Source organism: Dipodomys merriami, unplaced genomic scaffold (genome assembly GCF_024711535.1).
Source record: "Dipodomys merriami isolate MVZ:Mamm:240054 unplaced genomic scaffold, mDipMer1.0.p SCAF_2, whole genome shotgun sequence".
Classification (NCBI taxonomy): Eukaryota; Metazoa; Chordata; class Mammalia; order Rodentia; family Heteromyidae; genus Dipodomys; species Dipodomys merriami.
In genome coordinates, this window is record NW_027203381.1 from 79,567,808 (window position 1) to 79,581,801 (window position 13,994).

General features: G+C 37.3%; 1 protein-coding gene across 2 annotated transcripts in view; it reads right to left on the reverse strand.

Annotated features, from left to right (window-relative positions):
* Positions 1–439: 439 nt before the first annotated feature.
* Atp6v1a (ATPase H+ transporting V1 subunit A) overlaps positions 440–13,994 on the reverse strand; it is a 51,165-nt gene continuing 37,610 nt past the window's right edge. For both annotated transcript variants that reach the window (XM_070030213.1, XM_070030215.1), the window contains exons 9-15: positions 11,644–11,766; positions 11,439–11,553; positions 10,684–10,747; positions 8,095–8,298; positions 5,723–5,817; positions 4,173–4,344; positions 440–873 (exon numbers count right to left, since the gene is read on the reverse strand). In XM_070030213.1, the coding sequence (XP_069886314.1) occupies positions 781–873; positions 4,173–4,344; positions 5,723–5,817; positions 8,095–8,298; positions 10,684–10,747; positions 11,439–11,553; positions 11,644–11,766 (866 nt within the window). In that variant the 3' untranslated portion in view covers positions 440–780. The remainder of the gene's footprint in view (positions 874–4,172; positions 4,345–5,722; positions 5,818–8,094; positions 8,299–10,683; positions 10,748–11,438; positions 11,554–11,643; positions 11,767–13,994) is intronic.

The following is a 13,994-nucleotide window of genomic DNA, read 5'->3' on the forward strand; positions in this document are numbered from 1 at the left end:
TTACTCACTACTACTGTGTTCCCTATGGCATTTTCCTGCTCACCACACTGGAATATAACCTTAGGAGTTTCGGCTTCTAAGATGTTTGAGGAAAAGAATGAGGATATGATGTGCATTAAATTTTTGATGATGGTTTCAAATGTAATATAAAAAAAAAATCTTCCTAGCAATGCAGTATTTAATAGTCTTTGATACGGAGTTATTTCTAATGAAATGAAATATACTTTCATAGTTCCCAACAGTTCCCCATAAATATTCCTGATTTATACTGAGGAAGTAATGCATAACTGAAACATTAATCATACATGTTTTTACAAATAAATATTTCCTGCAAGTCAGTGACTGAGCAAAGCTGCACGTGCATAGAAACTGAGTCATTTCCCAATGTTCCTTTCAAAGGGCCTTCTATTCCAAATCCATTTCAAAGACACACATGCAGTAGGTTCTGTTTATAATTTAATGGAGATGAAGAAAAGGGCACATCTAGGAGAAGGAAGGTTGTCACTATACAAACAAGTTTACAGTATGTAGCTATTGTACGTCATATTTACTACATTCACCACTTCAGATAAGGGATCAGGGAGCCCCTCAAACACTGGAACAAAGGAATGTTTGTTTTATATCAGACTTGCCAAATAAACAGCAAAACAACTTGTAACATACATAGGCACTAATCTCAAAGCTGCACAAAAAAGAAGCCAAGGGCTTGAGCTGAGGAATTTAGGAAAATATACACGTATGAACTTGCTGAGGAAGAAGAGGAAAGAAATCATCACAGTTCTAATCTTCCAGGCTACGGAATGCATTCTGCATGTCTTCAAGAAGTTGTGCATAGTCACTCTTGATCTTCATCTCTCCATCTTTCACTGGATCCTGAAAAAAAGACATTAGAAATTCAATTTGCCTTTGGAAAATAATTTCAGGGCGTATCAAGCTATTTATATCTAATATAAAATGAGGTACACAGGCAGGAGTCAAAAGTACCTCCATTCTCCTTCACAGGTAGGAATGTATAAATGGAGTTAAACCAACTGTACAGAAAAAAAATTCCATTTTTATATTTTGCCTGCTAGCTATGTTCAGTGACTAAGCCTCAATAACGTGCAGGCAGCAGGTAAGTGTGACTAACTGTATGGTCACTGAGAATTCACTTAGTCACAGCACAATTTAGTCAGTATTACTACGTTCAGATGGAGAAGGAAAATCTGGAAAATAAAGCACCATACTCAAAATCCTTATGGAGGGCTGGGAATGTGGCTTAGTGGTGCAGTGCTTGCCTAGCATGCATGAAGCCCTGGGTTTGATTCCTCAGTACCACATAAACAGAAAAGGCCAGAATGGTACTGTGGCTCAAGTGGTACAGAGCTAGCCTTGAGCAAAAGAAGCTCAGGGATAGTGCACAGGCCCTGAGTTCAAGCCCCAGGACTAGCAAAAAAAAAAAAAAAAAAATCCTTATGGAAAGCAACTTGAGTAATATGTATAAAAGAGACTGTAAAATGTTTAAGCTCTCTACGAAAATGCTCAAAATCAACTACATATAGAATTACAGAATCATGCAAACCAATAATTGGAAAGGTAACTGTCTAAGGATGAAAATGATTGCTTTCTAACCCAAGACAATGCTATAGAATATCGAATGACATTAAAAAATTTTTACGATGTTAATTTGATACAAAAACCTCAATAGGAAAAAATATTTCAACTTAAAAATACATTACTAGGTATATTTCTTAATTTTTTCCCTATGACTATGTAATTTTAAAGGTAAAATTTAGGTCAAATTACACCTGATTTTTTTTCACTCCCTATCACAAGCATTTCTTTATATCCTTGGATATTGTTTTAAAAACAGACATCAATACTTTCATATATTTTATCTTATGTACATGACATAATAAACCACTATCTCTGTTTATATTTTAAATGACATTTTGAACTTCAAGAAATAACCTTTTACACATATAGACATTAAAAAATATGTATTTATCTTGGGCTGAGAAGGTGGCTCAGTGGTAGAGTGCTTGCCTTGCACTCATGAGGCCATGGGTTCAATTCCTCATCACCACAAAAATAAAATAAAGCCAGAAGTGGCGCTGTGGCTCAAGTGGTAGAGCACTATTCTTGAGCTGAAGAGCTGTGGGACAGTGCCCATGCCCAGAGTTCAGGTCCCACAACCAATGCCCTTCCCCCCCCCAGTATATATATAGGTAGGTATATAGGTAGGTAGATAGATAGATATCTAGATAGATAGGTTGGAGTGTACAGTTGAGTAGTAGAATACTTGCCTAGTATGCACAGGCAATTCCTAGAACCATTAAAAAAAAATCTGCTCATACACCTCAAAGTGAAATGACAAGACTCAAAGGTTAGGAATACTTAAAAAATTTTGAAACTATTTCAACAGATTTATATTTTCAATCTTAAGAGTGAGTAAGCACATATACTATCCATATAAATTATTTTTTTAAATTTACACTATATAATACACATTCAGAGAATCACTTTTCAAAAGGTGACTAATATACCTGATGTCATAAACTGTAAACAATGAAATCAACCCAACTGATTAAATATCTTAAAAATATGTGTGTGTGTGTGTGTGTGTGTGTGCGTGCGTGTACGTGTGTATTGGGGTAAACTCTGGGACTCAAGTTTGTAAACCATGCTTCCAGTCCAGAATTTTCAGGTTAACTGGAAATACATCTTTTAGACTCTTCTGTCTGGCCTGGCTTCAAACCCCAATCTTGTAATCTAAGCTTCCTGAGCAACTAGAATCACGCTTGAGCTACCAATGCCCAACAGCCAATTTTTCAGCAGTCTCATATATTTGGATTTTACTGTAATTTTTTGTGGATTTTTACAAAATAGTGAAAGATCATAAAAAAGTTAAAAATAATGTACAACAGGTAGTTGTTTAAAAGAAGTAAACAGAACAGACATCATTACAGAAGAATGCGGGCGCTATCATATTAGCATGTGAAGTAAAGTAATTGCTGTTCAGCAATGAACTTAGCTTTAAATTGCCTATGCTACCACAAAAGAAAAAAAATCATCAGCACTTATTTCAGACATGACATACTACAATTTTTATCATTGGAATTCTGTTTTTTTTCCATTTTTAAAAATTAATTTTTAAGTGGCACTGTAGCTCAAGTGGTAGAGCGCTCGCCTTGAGTTGAAGAGCTGAGGGACAACGCCCAGGCCCAGAGTTCAAGCCCCACGACCAACAAAAAAAAAAAAAAAAAAAATTAATTTTTAGCTGGGAAGGTAGCTCAGTGGTAGAGTGCTTGCCTTGCATGCATAAGGCCCTTGGCTCGATTCCTCAGCACCACATAAGCAGAAAAAGCCAGAAGTGGCACTGTGGCTCAAGTGGTAGAGCACTAGCCTTGAACTGAAGAGCTGAAGGACAGTGCGCAGGCCCAGAGTTCAAGCCCCACAACCGACAAAATAAATAAATAAATAGATAATAAATAAATAGTTTTTATTAACTTTAAATAGCAACAGCAAGAGGTTTCTCAACTTAATGTCAATTTTTGTGTATAATGTCATCACTTCCAGAATTCTTTGCCTTCATCTATCTCAACTTTACCCATTGCCTCAAATTTCCAAGTTCCATTTTTCACATATGTACATTGAGTACTATGACTGCATTTGTCTACCACTCCTCTCCCCATTCATCTGCCTTTTTCCTCTTAACCCCCAGCTGTCTCAGCTTCATTTTGTTACTGTTAATTTTTCAAAGGAGTTATACATGGAAATGCACCCCCACATATACTATACTGAAACTAACTTTGAGGCCTATTCTGGGTTCATACAACTTGAGCACATGTGAAAATAAACAAATTTTATACCCCAGGTTTGGGATGAAAGAAAAGGAAAGAAGGGGAAATAAGATGAGAGGAACAGAAGAGAGGAGAGAAGAGGAGAGGAGAGAAGAGAAGAGGAGAGGAGAGAAGAGAAGAGGAGAGGAGAAGAGAGAAGAGGAGAGCAGAGGAGAGGACAAACAGGAGAGGAGCGGAGAGAACAAACAGGAGAGGAGAGGAGAGAAGAGAAGAGGAGAGGAAAGGAGAGAAAAGGAGAGGAGAGGAGAGGAGAGAAGGAGAGAGAAGGCAAGGAAAGGGAGGAGAGAGTAAGGAGATTAACAAAAAAAAAGTCACAGTAGAAAAATCTACCTTGAATTTCATGGAGGAAAGTTTATAGAGGATCTCTCCCATGTGCTCACGGATAATGGACCATGTGATTTTGTTGTCACTCTGGGCAGTGGTTTCAACAGCTCTTCGGGCCATATCATAAAATGCAATCATGTTGGATAGCATCCCTACCGTCTTATAGAATGGGCAGAACCTAAAACAAACAAAGATCAGATCAATTAGCAAAAATAATCTCCAACTGCAAAGTGAAAACAGTTTCATTATATAAAACTGTAGCTACAAACTACCTGGGCACTAGCTTCTCTATTTAAATATACAAACTGCTTTTATTTATGGAATGATACACAAAGAAGGAAAAAGAACAGTAGAAGACAGAAAAAACTACTTAAGTTCTGGGACAGACATATAGATGTAGAGAAGCATACTATTTATTTTGAAGGTAATGACTATTTTTTCCTATGTTAAATCCATGGAACAAGAGGAACAGGATTGTTTTTGTTTTTAACAATGCAGTTAAATAATAACTTGAGTGGTAAAATAACTGAACTGTAAAGATCCCTTGTGATCCTAGGTTAAAGCTTAACGAACAACTGGAAAGCAAGAAACTGCAGAATGTTAAAGTTAATAGTGGCCCATTTTACATTTTACTTATTTTATTTTGTGCCAGTCCTGGGGCCTGACCTCAGGGCCTAGGCACTGCTTTACTACTTGAGTCGCAGCTCTATTTCCCACTTTTCTGGTGTTTAATTGGAGATAAGTCTTAAGGATCTTGCTGCCCAGGCTAGCTTCAAACCATGATCCTCAGAACTCAGTCTCTGAGTAGCTACATTAGTCATCAGTCCCCAGCCTCCTTTTGTTTAATGTGCTCATTTCCACTTATCCATACCTTTTAACAAACACATATATGAGCAAACACTGAGTTTTATATACACCCCTGTTATATACCAATTTTTCCCTTGATGACTTATCTTTATGTGGGAGTTTCAGTACCACTCCTAATATAGCGGAGTTCTGAGGCTTACCGACATATTCTTATACTGTTTGCTTGCCCCACATTCTGGTTAGTCTATTTTCTCTCTTCAGTTCTTAGATGATGTAAAAAATGACTTGAGGGAAAAAAGCTAATGTAAGATGAAAGGCTCAAATTCCCATTTAAAGGAAATGGGAACTATTTACAAGATAGTTCATAGCATATCCAACAAGGACATTTAGAAAGAGACATGACCCTTGAGAAATGAGTCAGAAAAGCAGAACATAATTATTTAAGCAAGAAATAAAAGACATGGGCAATGGAAAGAAATAGCAAAAAAAGCTTTTTGAGGCAGGTAGTGATCACCATCCAGACTCTGAAAACAAAGCTATAATTTACTCTAATTATAGATGATGGTATGTGTGAAGATAGCCATAACATAATAAATAAGCAAATCAAGACTAGGGGACGTTTTAGATATAAAATAAGCCAATATAGAGTTAGGGCATGTCTGAAAAAGTTCTTAATGTATAGGCAGCTACTTTGTTAAAACACAACCAAAAAAATACTCAAATAAAAAATGAAAAGCAACATAGCTTACCTGTCATAGGGTGTATATCCATTTTGTTGTAGAAAGTCATCTTTGATAAGTTTTGCTACTTCCAAGGTGATTTTATCTGTTTCTGCTAAGGAAGCCTAGAATAGAAAAAATGTATTTTTATAAATATACTCCATGATAAGAGACCAATGGTGACAACTAATCAATCATCTATTCAGCAAGGTAAAATTATATAATCAACACAAAATTACCAATAAAATGTGTGTGTGTGTGTGTGTGTGTGTGTGTGTGTGTGTGTGTGTGTGTGTGTGTGTGTGTGTGTGTGTGTGTGTGTGTGATACTGGGGGTTAAAACTCAGGGCTAGGGTACTATCTCTCAATTTTTTTTTTTTTTTTTTTTTTTGGTCAGTCGTGGGGCTTGAACTCAGGGCTTGGGTGCTTTTCCTGCGCTCTTCAGCTCAAGGCAAGCGCTCTACCACTTGAGTATCTCTCAATTTTTGTGGTCAAGACTGGCACTCTACCTCGAGCCATTACTCTGCTTCCAGCTTTTTTTTTTCCATAGGCTAATTGGAGATAAGAGTCTCCTGGACTTTTCTGCTCATGATGATTTTAAACCATGATCCTCAGATCTTAGCCTCCTGAGTAGCTAATAGAATAACAGGTGTTAGTCACTGGCTGATTGTTCCTTTTTAAATGCAGTAAAAAGTATGTAACAGGGACCCAGAATTGGCATAGTGGCAGGGTGCTTGCCTAGCATGCACAAAGCCCTGGGTTCGATTCCTCAGTACCATGTAAGCAGAAAAAAGCCAGAAGTGGCACTGTGGCTCAAGTGGTAGAGTGCTAGCCTTGAGCACAGAGAAGCTCAGGGACAGAGCTCAGGCCTTAGGTTCAAGGCCCAGGACTGGAAAAAAAAAGTATGTAACATAAAATTTATCATTTTAACAATTTGTAAGAATATAGCTCAGTAGAATTAAGTACATTCACACACTGTTGCCAAACATTTCAGAACTTTTCCTACTTGTAAATCTGAAACACTATGCTCATACACAGTGATTTCCTTTTCCCCCTTCCCTGCAGATATTGGTAGCCACCATCCTACTTTGTTTCTTTGACTTTTACTACTTTAGATACCTCATGTAAGTGTAAATACATAGTATTTATGTTTTTGTGACTGCCTCATTTCACTCAGCATAATGTCCTCAAGACTGATTTGTACTGTAGCAGTCAGTGCCAGGATTTATTTTTTTCCTTTGAAAGGCTAACTAAGGCTGACTCATGTTTGTAAATACTAGCTACTCATGAGGCTGAGATTTGAGGATTGCAGTTTGAAGCCAGCTCAGGCAGAAAGTCTGTGAGACTCTCATCTTTATCTAAGCAACAAAAAGCTGGAAGTAGAGCTGTGGCTCAAGTGCTAGAATGCTAGCTTTGAGCTAACAAGTTCAGGGATAGTGCCCAGGCACTGACTGAGTTTAAACCCTATAACATTAAAAAAAAAAAAAATTGAACAAGGGCTGAACATGCTGACATATTCCTGTAATACTAGTTGTGCAGGAAGGATACAGGTAAAAGGATTGCAATCCAAGGCAGGCCCTAGGTAAAAATGCAAGACCCTACCTAAAAAATAACTAAAGCAGGAAAGAGCTGGGGTCATGGCTCACATGGTATAATGCTAGCCTAGCAAACATGAGGCCCTGAGTTTAAACTCCAGCACTCATCAAATAAACAAACAAAAAGGCTGAATAATATCCTACTGTTTGAATATGTGTTTGCCCATCACTTGTAGATTTACAAACTGATAAGGTTCTTTAAAAAGATACTTTTTCACATCTTGGTTTGTTTTTGTTCTCAAGGCCAGCACTCTACCACTTGAGCGACAGCTCCATTTCTAGCTTAGTTGAAGATAAGTCACAAGAACTTTCCTGCCCTGGCTGGCTTCAAACCAGTCTTCAGATCTTAGCCTCCTGAGTAGCTAGGATTATAGAAGTGAGCCACCAAAGGTTGGCATTTTTTTAAATATGGCATGAATGATGAAATATATGTATATTATAGGTAAGTATACTTACTTATACACAAGCTATAATTCTTACAACTACCCTTAAGAGATAATAGCACAGTTACTAGAATCACCAACCAAGATTTCTTGGCAGTAAGAAAAAATGTCAAATCCAGTTAATTACCTGCACTCTTATAAGTGTTCACCTATAATAAATCCAGGACCATAGATTTATTTTAAGTACTATGAATAACTAGACAATTTAATTAGTTTTAAAAAATTTGGTATTTATGTTTTCAAAAATTAAGCTTATTAAGTAGTAAGTTTGCAAAACTCTGCACATTCATGGTTTAACTTGTCTTTTATAATGTTCTACTGTAACCTACAGATTACTGTAACCTCCAGGACATTTAACAACTCACCTTTCCCACAAGCTGTACAATTTCTGCCAGGTCTTCTTCTTCCTGCAGAATTTCCTTTGCTTTGGTCCTGAGAGGAACAAACTCTGTGAAGTGTTTGTCGTAGTACTCATCCAAGGCACGCATGTATTTGCTGTAGCTGATGAGCCAATTGACAGAGGGGAAATGCTTACGCTGAGCTAGTTTCTTATCTAAGCCCCAGAACACCTGATTAAAAAACAAACAAAATTGTTTTTCTTGAAAAGTTTTAAAAAGTATTGCAGTATATTTGTGGGCCCCACATGTGCAATTTTAAACTTAACCTTTTAATTTTTTAAAAATTAACTTTAGTTGTTGTACAAAGGGGTTTCAATCCAACATGTCAATTCATGAGTACAATGTACCTTGAAATTTTATTTTGTTTTATTTTTAGTATAAGCCATATGTGATTCAAACAGAATACAAGGCTGGGAATGTGGGTTAATGGTAGAGTGCTTGCCTAGCATGCATGAAGCCCTGGGTTTGACTCCTCAGTACACAATAAACAGAAAAAGCCAGAGGTGGTACTGTGGCTCAAGTGGTAGAGCGCTAGCCTTGAGCAGAAACAGCTCAGGAACAGTGCCCAGACCCTGAGTTCAAGGCCTAGGACTGGTAAAAATAAAAATAAAAAATAGAATACAACTTGAATAAAATTTTAATTAAAAATTTAATCCTCATAGGACTCTAGGCATTCACATACAAATAATCAGACTAATGGAGGATACTCTTAAAAGAAGAATACAAAGGTGTAATCTATCTGAACATTTAAAATACTATTTATTAAAACAAACTCCAGAAAACGGAAACATGATTTTTGTTATTGTTGGGGGTGGTGTTTGTTTTCGCTTTGGAATTTTCTTCTGTTGGGGGGAGTTTAAGGAATGGGGTGCAGAAAGGGAGGGAAGAAAGGTGAAGAATGCAATCATGTTATTTTATACACTATGTGGAAATGGCTTATATAACTTGTGGGTAGGGATGGGAAGGGGAAACTGAGGAAAAGTAATGGGAGGGGTGATACTGTCCAAAAGAAAAAAAAAATTCATTACCTGATTTATGAAATGGTAACCCCTCTATATAACACTTTAATAATATCGACTACTTTTTATAAAAATTTTATTGTAAAGATGCTGTAGAGGGGGATTACAGTTAGATAAGTAAGGCAATGAGTACATTACTTGTCAATCATCGATACCCCTTCCCTTGTTGTCCCACTATCCCTTCCCTTCCCCACCTCTCACACTGCCCCCCCCACCCCCACCTGAAGTTCATTTCCAATATATTATCCTGTGGGTATCACTGTTGTAATGAGTCATCCTGGGTCCTTGTTTCATCGTTTTTGTTATTCCCTTTCCCCTCCCCAGATTAGATAAGCATATATACAAGATGCAAGGAACCAAAATCAAAATGTAACCTCTCATTTTCAGGGTAAGTAACACCTACAAATCAAATTCAAATTTTATCTTAATTTTCTTAGTGGCTGTCACATTTGATAGTAAAAGAAAACTTGACTATTTTAAGATTATTATAAGACAGTATACATAGAAGAACTAGAAAACGTTTTCTGAGATGGAACAGACATTTTAGTGTGTGATGAAACACCTCTCAAAGTTCTGATTAAATTCAGCTCTGATCATTAAGGACCAATCCAGGCCAAACATTAACAGATATAAATTTTAAGTATACTTAACTTTGTTCCCCCTTTCCACGATTTAAAACTCAAAATTTTAGCAAGTGTTAAAGACTTTAACAGCTTTAACAGTTATAAATTCAGCCTTTGACATACCATTTGATACTGTTAGAAACATAGGTAAATATTCTGTCCCATAGGAATTACATATGTGAGTATACTCTAATGAGCATCTCTTTTTTTTTTAAGTACAGCTCTAATTCACACACGTCTTTTATCAAAGCTTCTTATAATGGCCACATTAGCTAGCTATCCACTAAACTAATGTCTTGTCACAAGAAAGCAACTGCATAGGTAGAAACTACATTTCCTAGCCTTGCTATCATTTGGGTATAGATAAAAGAATGAGTAGAATGATTGTCACTTTTGAGCCCCAGGTTCAAGGAGCGGATGTGCCTTCTGCATGCATGCCAGCCAGATGGAGACTGCCTGGCCAAGTGACAACGCAGCCACAGCATGGAAGGAGCCCTAAGCTTCAAAAATGCCTGATTCAAAAGTCACTTTCTGATAATATCATCTGCTTTGGACCACGCTGTGAGTAGAAACCTCTAAATTTTTTGCTATAATACTGTAATGGGCATATCCACTTCTATTCTAGCTTAAATGGTAACACAATTCTAACCTTAATAAAAATGTGTTACCTGCCATGTATCACATTAACATGTCATATACACATTAAGTTTATGGTACAGCCTGTTAAAGACCAAGGCAAAAAACAGAGAATATTAAAAGCTCTCAGTGTTAATGATGTTCCTAAAATACACCTTGCCACTGCCTATTTTTTGGGTGTAAAATTAAGTATTTCATGATGATTTGGCTACTATTAGAACAGCTGGGAAGGAGAGGGAGAAAGGCTCAGCAGATGACTATACAAGGGGCAGACATACCTGAACAATACCAAGAGTAGCAGATGTTACCGGATCTGAAAAATCACCACCAGGTGGAGAAACTCTAAATGAAAATAAAAACACATTAATTTAAACCACATGAAAATAGCTTACTAATATAAACATCTGAATTCAGAGCTTCATGCTTGTGAGGCAGGTACTATACTCTTGAGTTAAAGCCTGTCTTTTTTGCTTTAGTTATTTTTTAGATAGTGTCTCACGTTTTTTTTCCTTTTTTTTTAACCTGGGGCTAGCCTCTTACTTCAGTCCTTCTACTTATGCCTCCTGTGTAGCAGGGTGTGCACCACCAAACCTAGCAACAAGGAAAACAATAGGATACCTTCCAATATAATAAATAAGAAAAAAATTTAAAAGTATAATAAGCTTTATCAAGTAGATAAAGCATAAAGGAAGGAAAAGCTCTAAGAACAAAGTATGAGCTTTATGCAGTGAATCTGTTTTTCCCATGACACAAATCTCACCTTAACATGTCTAACTTTGTAGGGTAGCCTAAGTGGTTCCGCTTAAAAACCACTGCTCCCAGATGAAGAATATTTTCTCTTTAGGTAACTTGTTTCTTTTGATAAGTAAACTATATGAGTGGGATAGATCAGTGCAAGCCTATAATTCTATCATTCAGGAGGCAGAAGCAGGAGGATTGCAAGTCCCAGCCCAATCTGGGCTACCCACAAGCTCCTATTTTCAGAAAAAAAGAATTTTTTAAAGAGAGAAAAGTAAATGGTTTGAATGCTTACGCTCCTACAATGCTGACACTCCCTTCTCTCTCAGGATTTCCAAGACATTTCACTCTGCCTGCTCGCTCATAAAAAGAGGCCAGCCGAGCACCAAGATATGCAGGATAGCCACTGTCTAAAAGAGGAAAAAAAAATTGAAGGGTGTCCTAAATAAGCTCCTAAAATACTATCAGTGGCTTATAAGATAAACAATACAAAGAAATACCTGCAGGCATTTCAGCTAGGCGACCAGAGATTTCTCTAAGGGCCTCAGCCCATCTAGAGGTAGAGTCAGCCATCATACTCACGTGGTAGCCCATGTCACGGAAATATTCTGATAGTGTAATTCCTAAATTGGGAAGAATATTGCAAGTTACACAATGTCAGAAATCCTTGAAAGATAAGTGTTTAACCTCACTATTTTAGATATGGCCATGTAACTAATCTCTAGCTAATGGAATGTAAGTAAAAAATAATTTATTTCATGACAATGCAAGCAACACACCCTTCTATACTCCTTTCTTCTAGACTATAAGATAGAGATAATCCCCAAAAGTAGTTGTTATTTTTGTTGTTGTTGTTAGTCATGGGACTTGAACTCTGGGTCTGGGCGCTGTCCCTCATCTCTTCAGCTCAAGATGAGTGCTCTAACGCTTAAGCCACAGCACCATTTCCGGTTTTCAGGTGGTTAATTGGGGATAAGAGTCTCATGGACTTTCCTACCTGGGCTGGCTTTGAACCATGATTCTGAGATCTCAGACTCCAGAATAGCTAGGATTAGAGGTGTGAGCCACTGGCGCCTAGCCCCAAAAGCTCTTGAAACCATGTGTTGAAAGCTTAAGAGCTCAGAATGAGAGAGTTGAGTTCCTTGACCATCTGAAATAAACATCTATTGTACAGGACAATTACTTTGTTTAGAATTGCTTGATGCTATAGCCTATAATACCCTAATCTGAGTTTTAAAAACCAGGAAAACATTTGTTTTAAAGTCTTTGTTGAAATAATTAATTAAAATTAATTTCCAAGCATAGTTTGATTGCCTAGATACATGTATTTATACTCAAAAAAATTCAGCCAGAGCTGGGTGCCGGTGGCTCACGCCTGTAATCCTAGCTACTCAGGAGGCTGAGATCTGAGGATTGTTGTTCAAAGCCAGCCTGGGAAGGAAAAACTATGAAACTCTTATCTCCAATAAACCATCAGAAAACTGGAAGTGGCACAGTGGCTCAAGTGGGAGAGTGCTAGCCTTGAGCTAAAGAGCTGAGAGACAACGCTCAGGCCCAGAGTTCAAGCCTCCTGACCACCACCACCACCACCACCACCACCACCAAATTCAGGCAGGAGCAGTGGCTCACACCTATAATACTAGCTGTTCAGGAGGTGGAGTACTGAGGATTGAGGTTCAAAGCCAACCTGGGTAGACAAATTTACAAGTCTTATCTCCAATTAACCAAAAAAAGGCTGAAAATGGAGGCATGATTCAAGTGCTAGTGTACTAGCCATAAGAAAAAAAAAGCTGAGCAAGAGCAAGAGACCCTAAGTTCAAGCCTCAGTACTGGCACACACAAATAAAAAAAGTTAACGAAAATATATCATATAGATTTTAACACTAACAAAAAAAAATCTTAAAGCAGCCCATTTGTCTCGGAAGAACCTTAGTTTCTTAGGGGGGCAGGGAAGGAGAAGTATTTTTAAAACTCATCTTCCAAGATATATGAGTTCTAAGATATCCTATATCACAAGTATAAACAAAGCATATTAACTGATATAGTCTTCATAGAGATAATGTCAATATAATGGACAAAACATCCAACTGACAGACCTATTACAAGTATACCATACTTATTCTGCTTTATAATTACTAAATGTGAGTACTTGAAGTCAAAATTTTAGATATGCCCTAGGGGCAAAAAGGAGACTGAATTTAATCAAATAAAAATGTGCCAGGCACATGTTCTCTCTGATATGTAGAAATCAGATCTAAAATACATGGGGATACCATAAATTATACAGGATTCTAGATATTCACACATAGATCAAAAGATGATACTCTTAGGAGAGAAACACAAAGAAGCAATGCCTATGTGCCACACACACACACACACACACACACACACACACACGCACACATACACACACACACACACACACACACACACACACGATTATTCTTTCTTCTTTATGTATGGTGTATTCACGTATATATCTTCAGGAGAGTGGGGGGAAGGCACAGAGCTCGAGGGAAAAAGGGTAAAAAAGTACAGCAGTGGAGCTCACTGGACACTGAAAAAAGTCAACTATCCAACTCCTGGGTGGAGACAGGAGGGAGGAACTGAGAGAGAGAGTGAGGGAAAAGAAGACACTATATGGAAGGAAATGTACTCATTACCTGACTCATGTAATTGTAATCCCTGTGTACATCACCCTTATAATAACAATAAAGTAAAAATTTAAAACTCAATGTCATGTACACATAAAAAGGAATTTTGACTAGTTAAAAGAAAACATGCCAAGAACTCAAGGATGAAGGGGATATCATATGCCAGTTGAACCAGTTTATTTCCTTTGAAATTTATA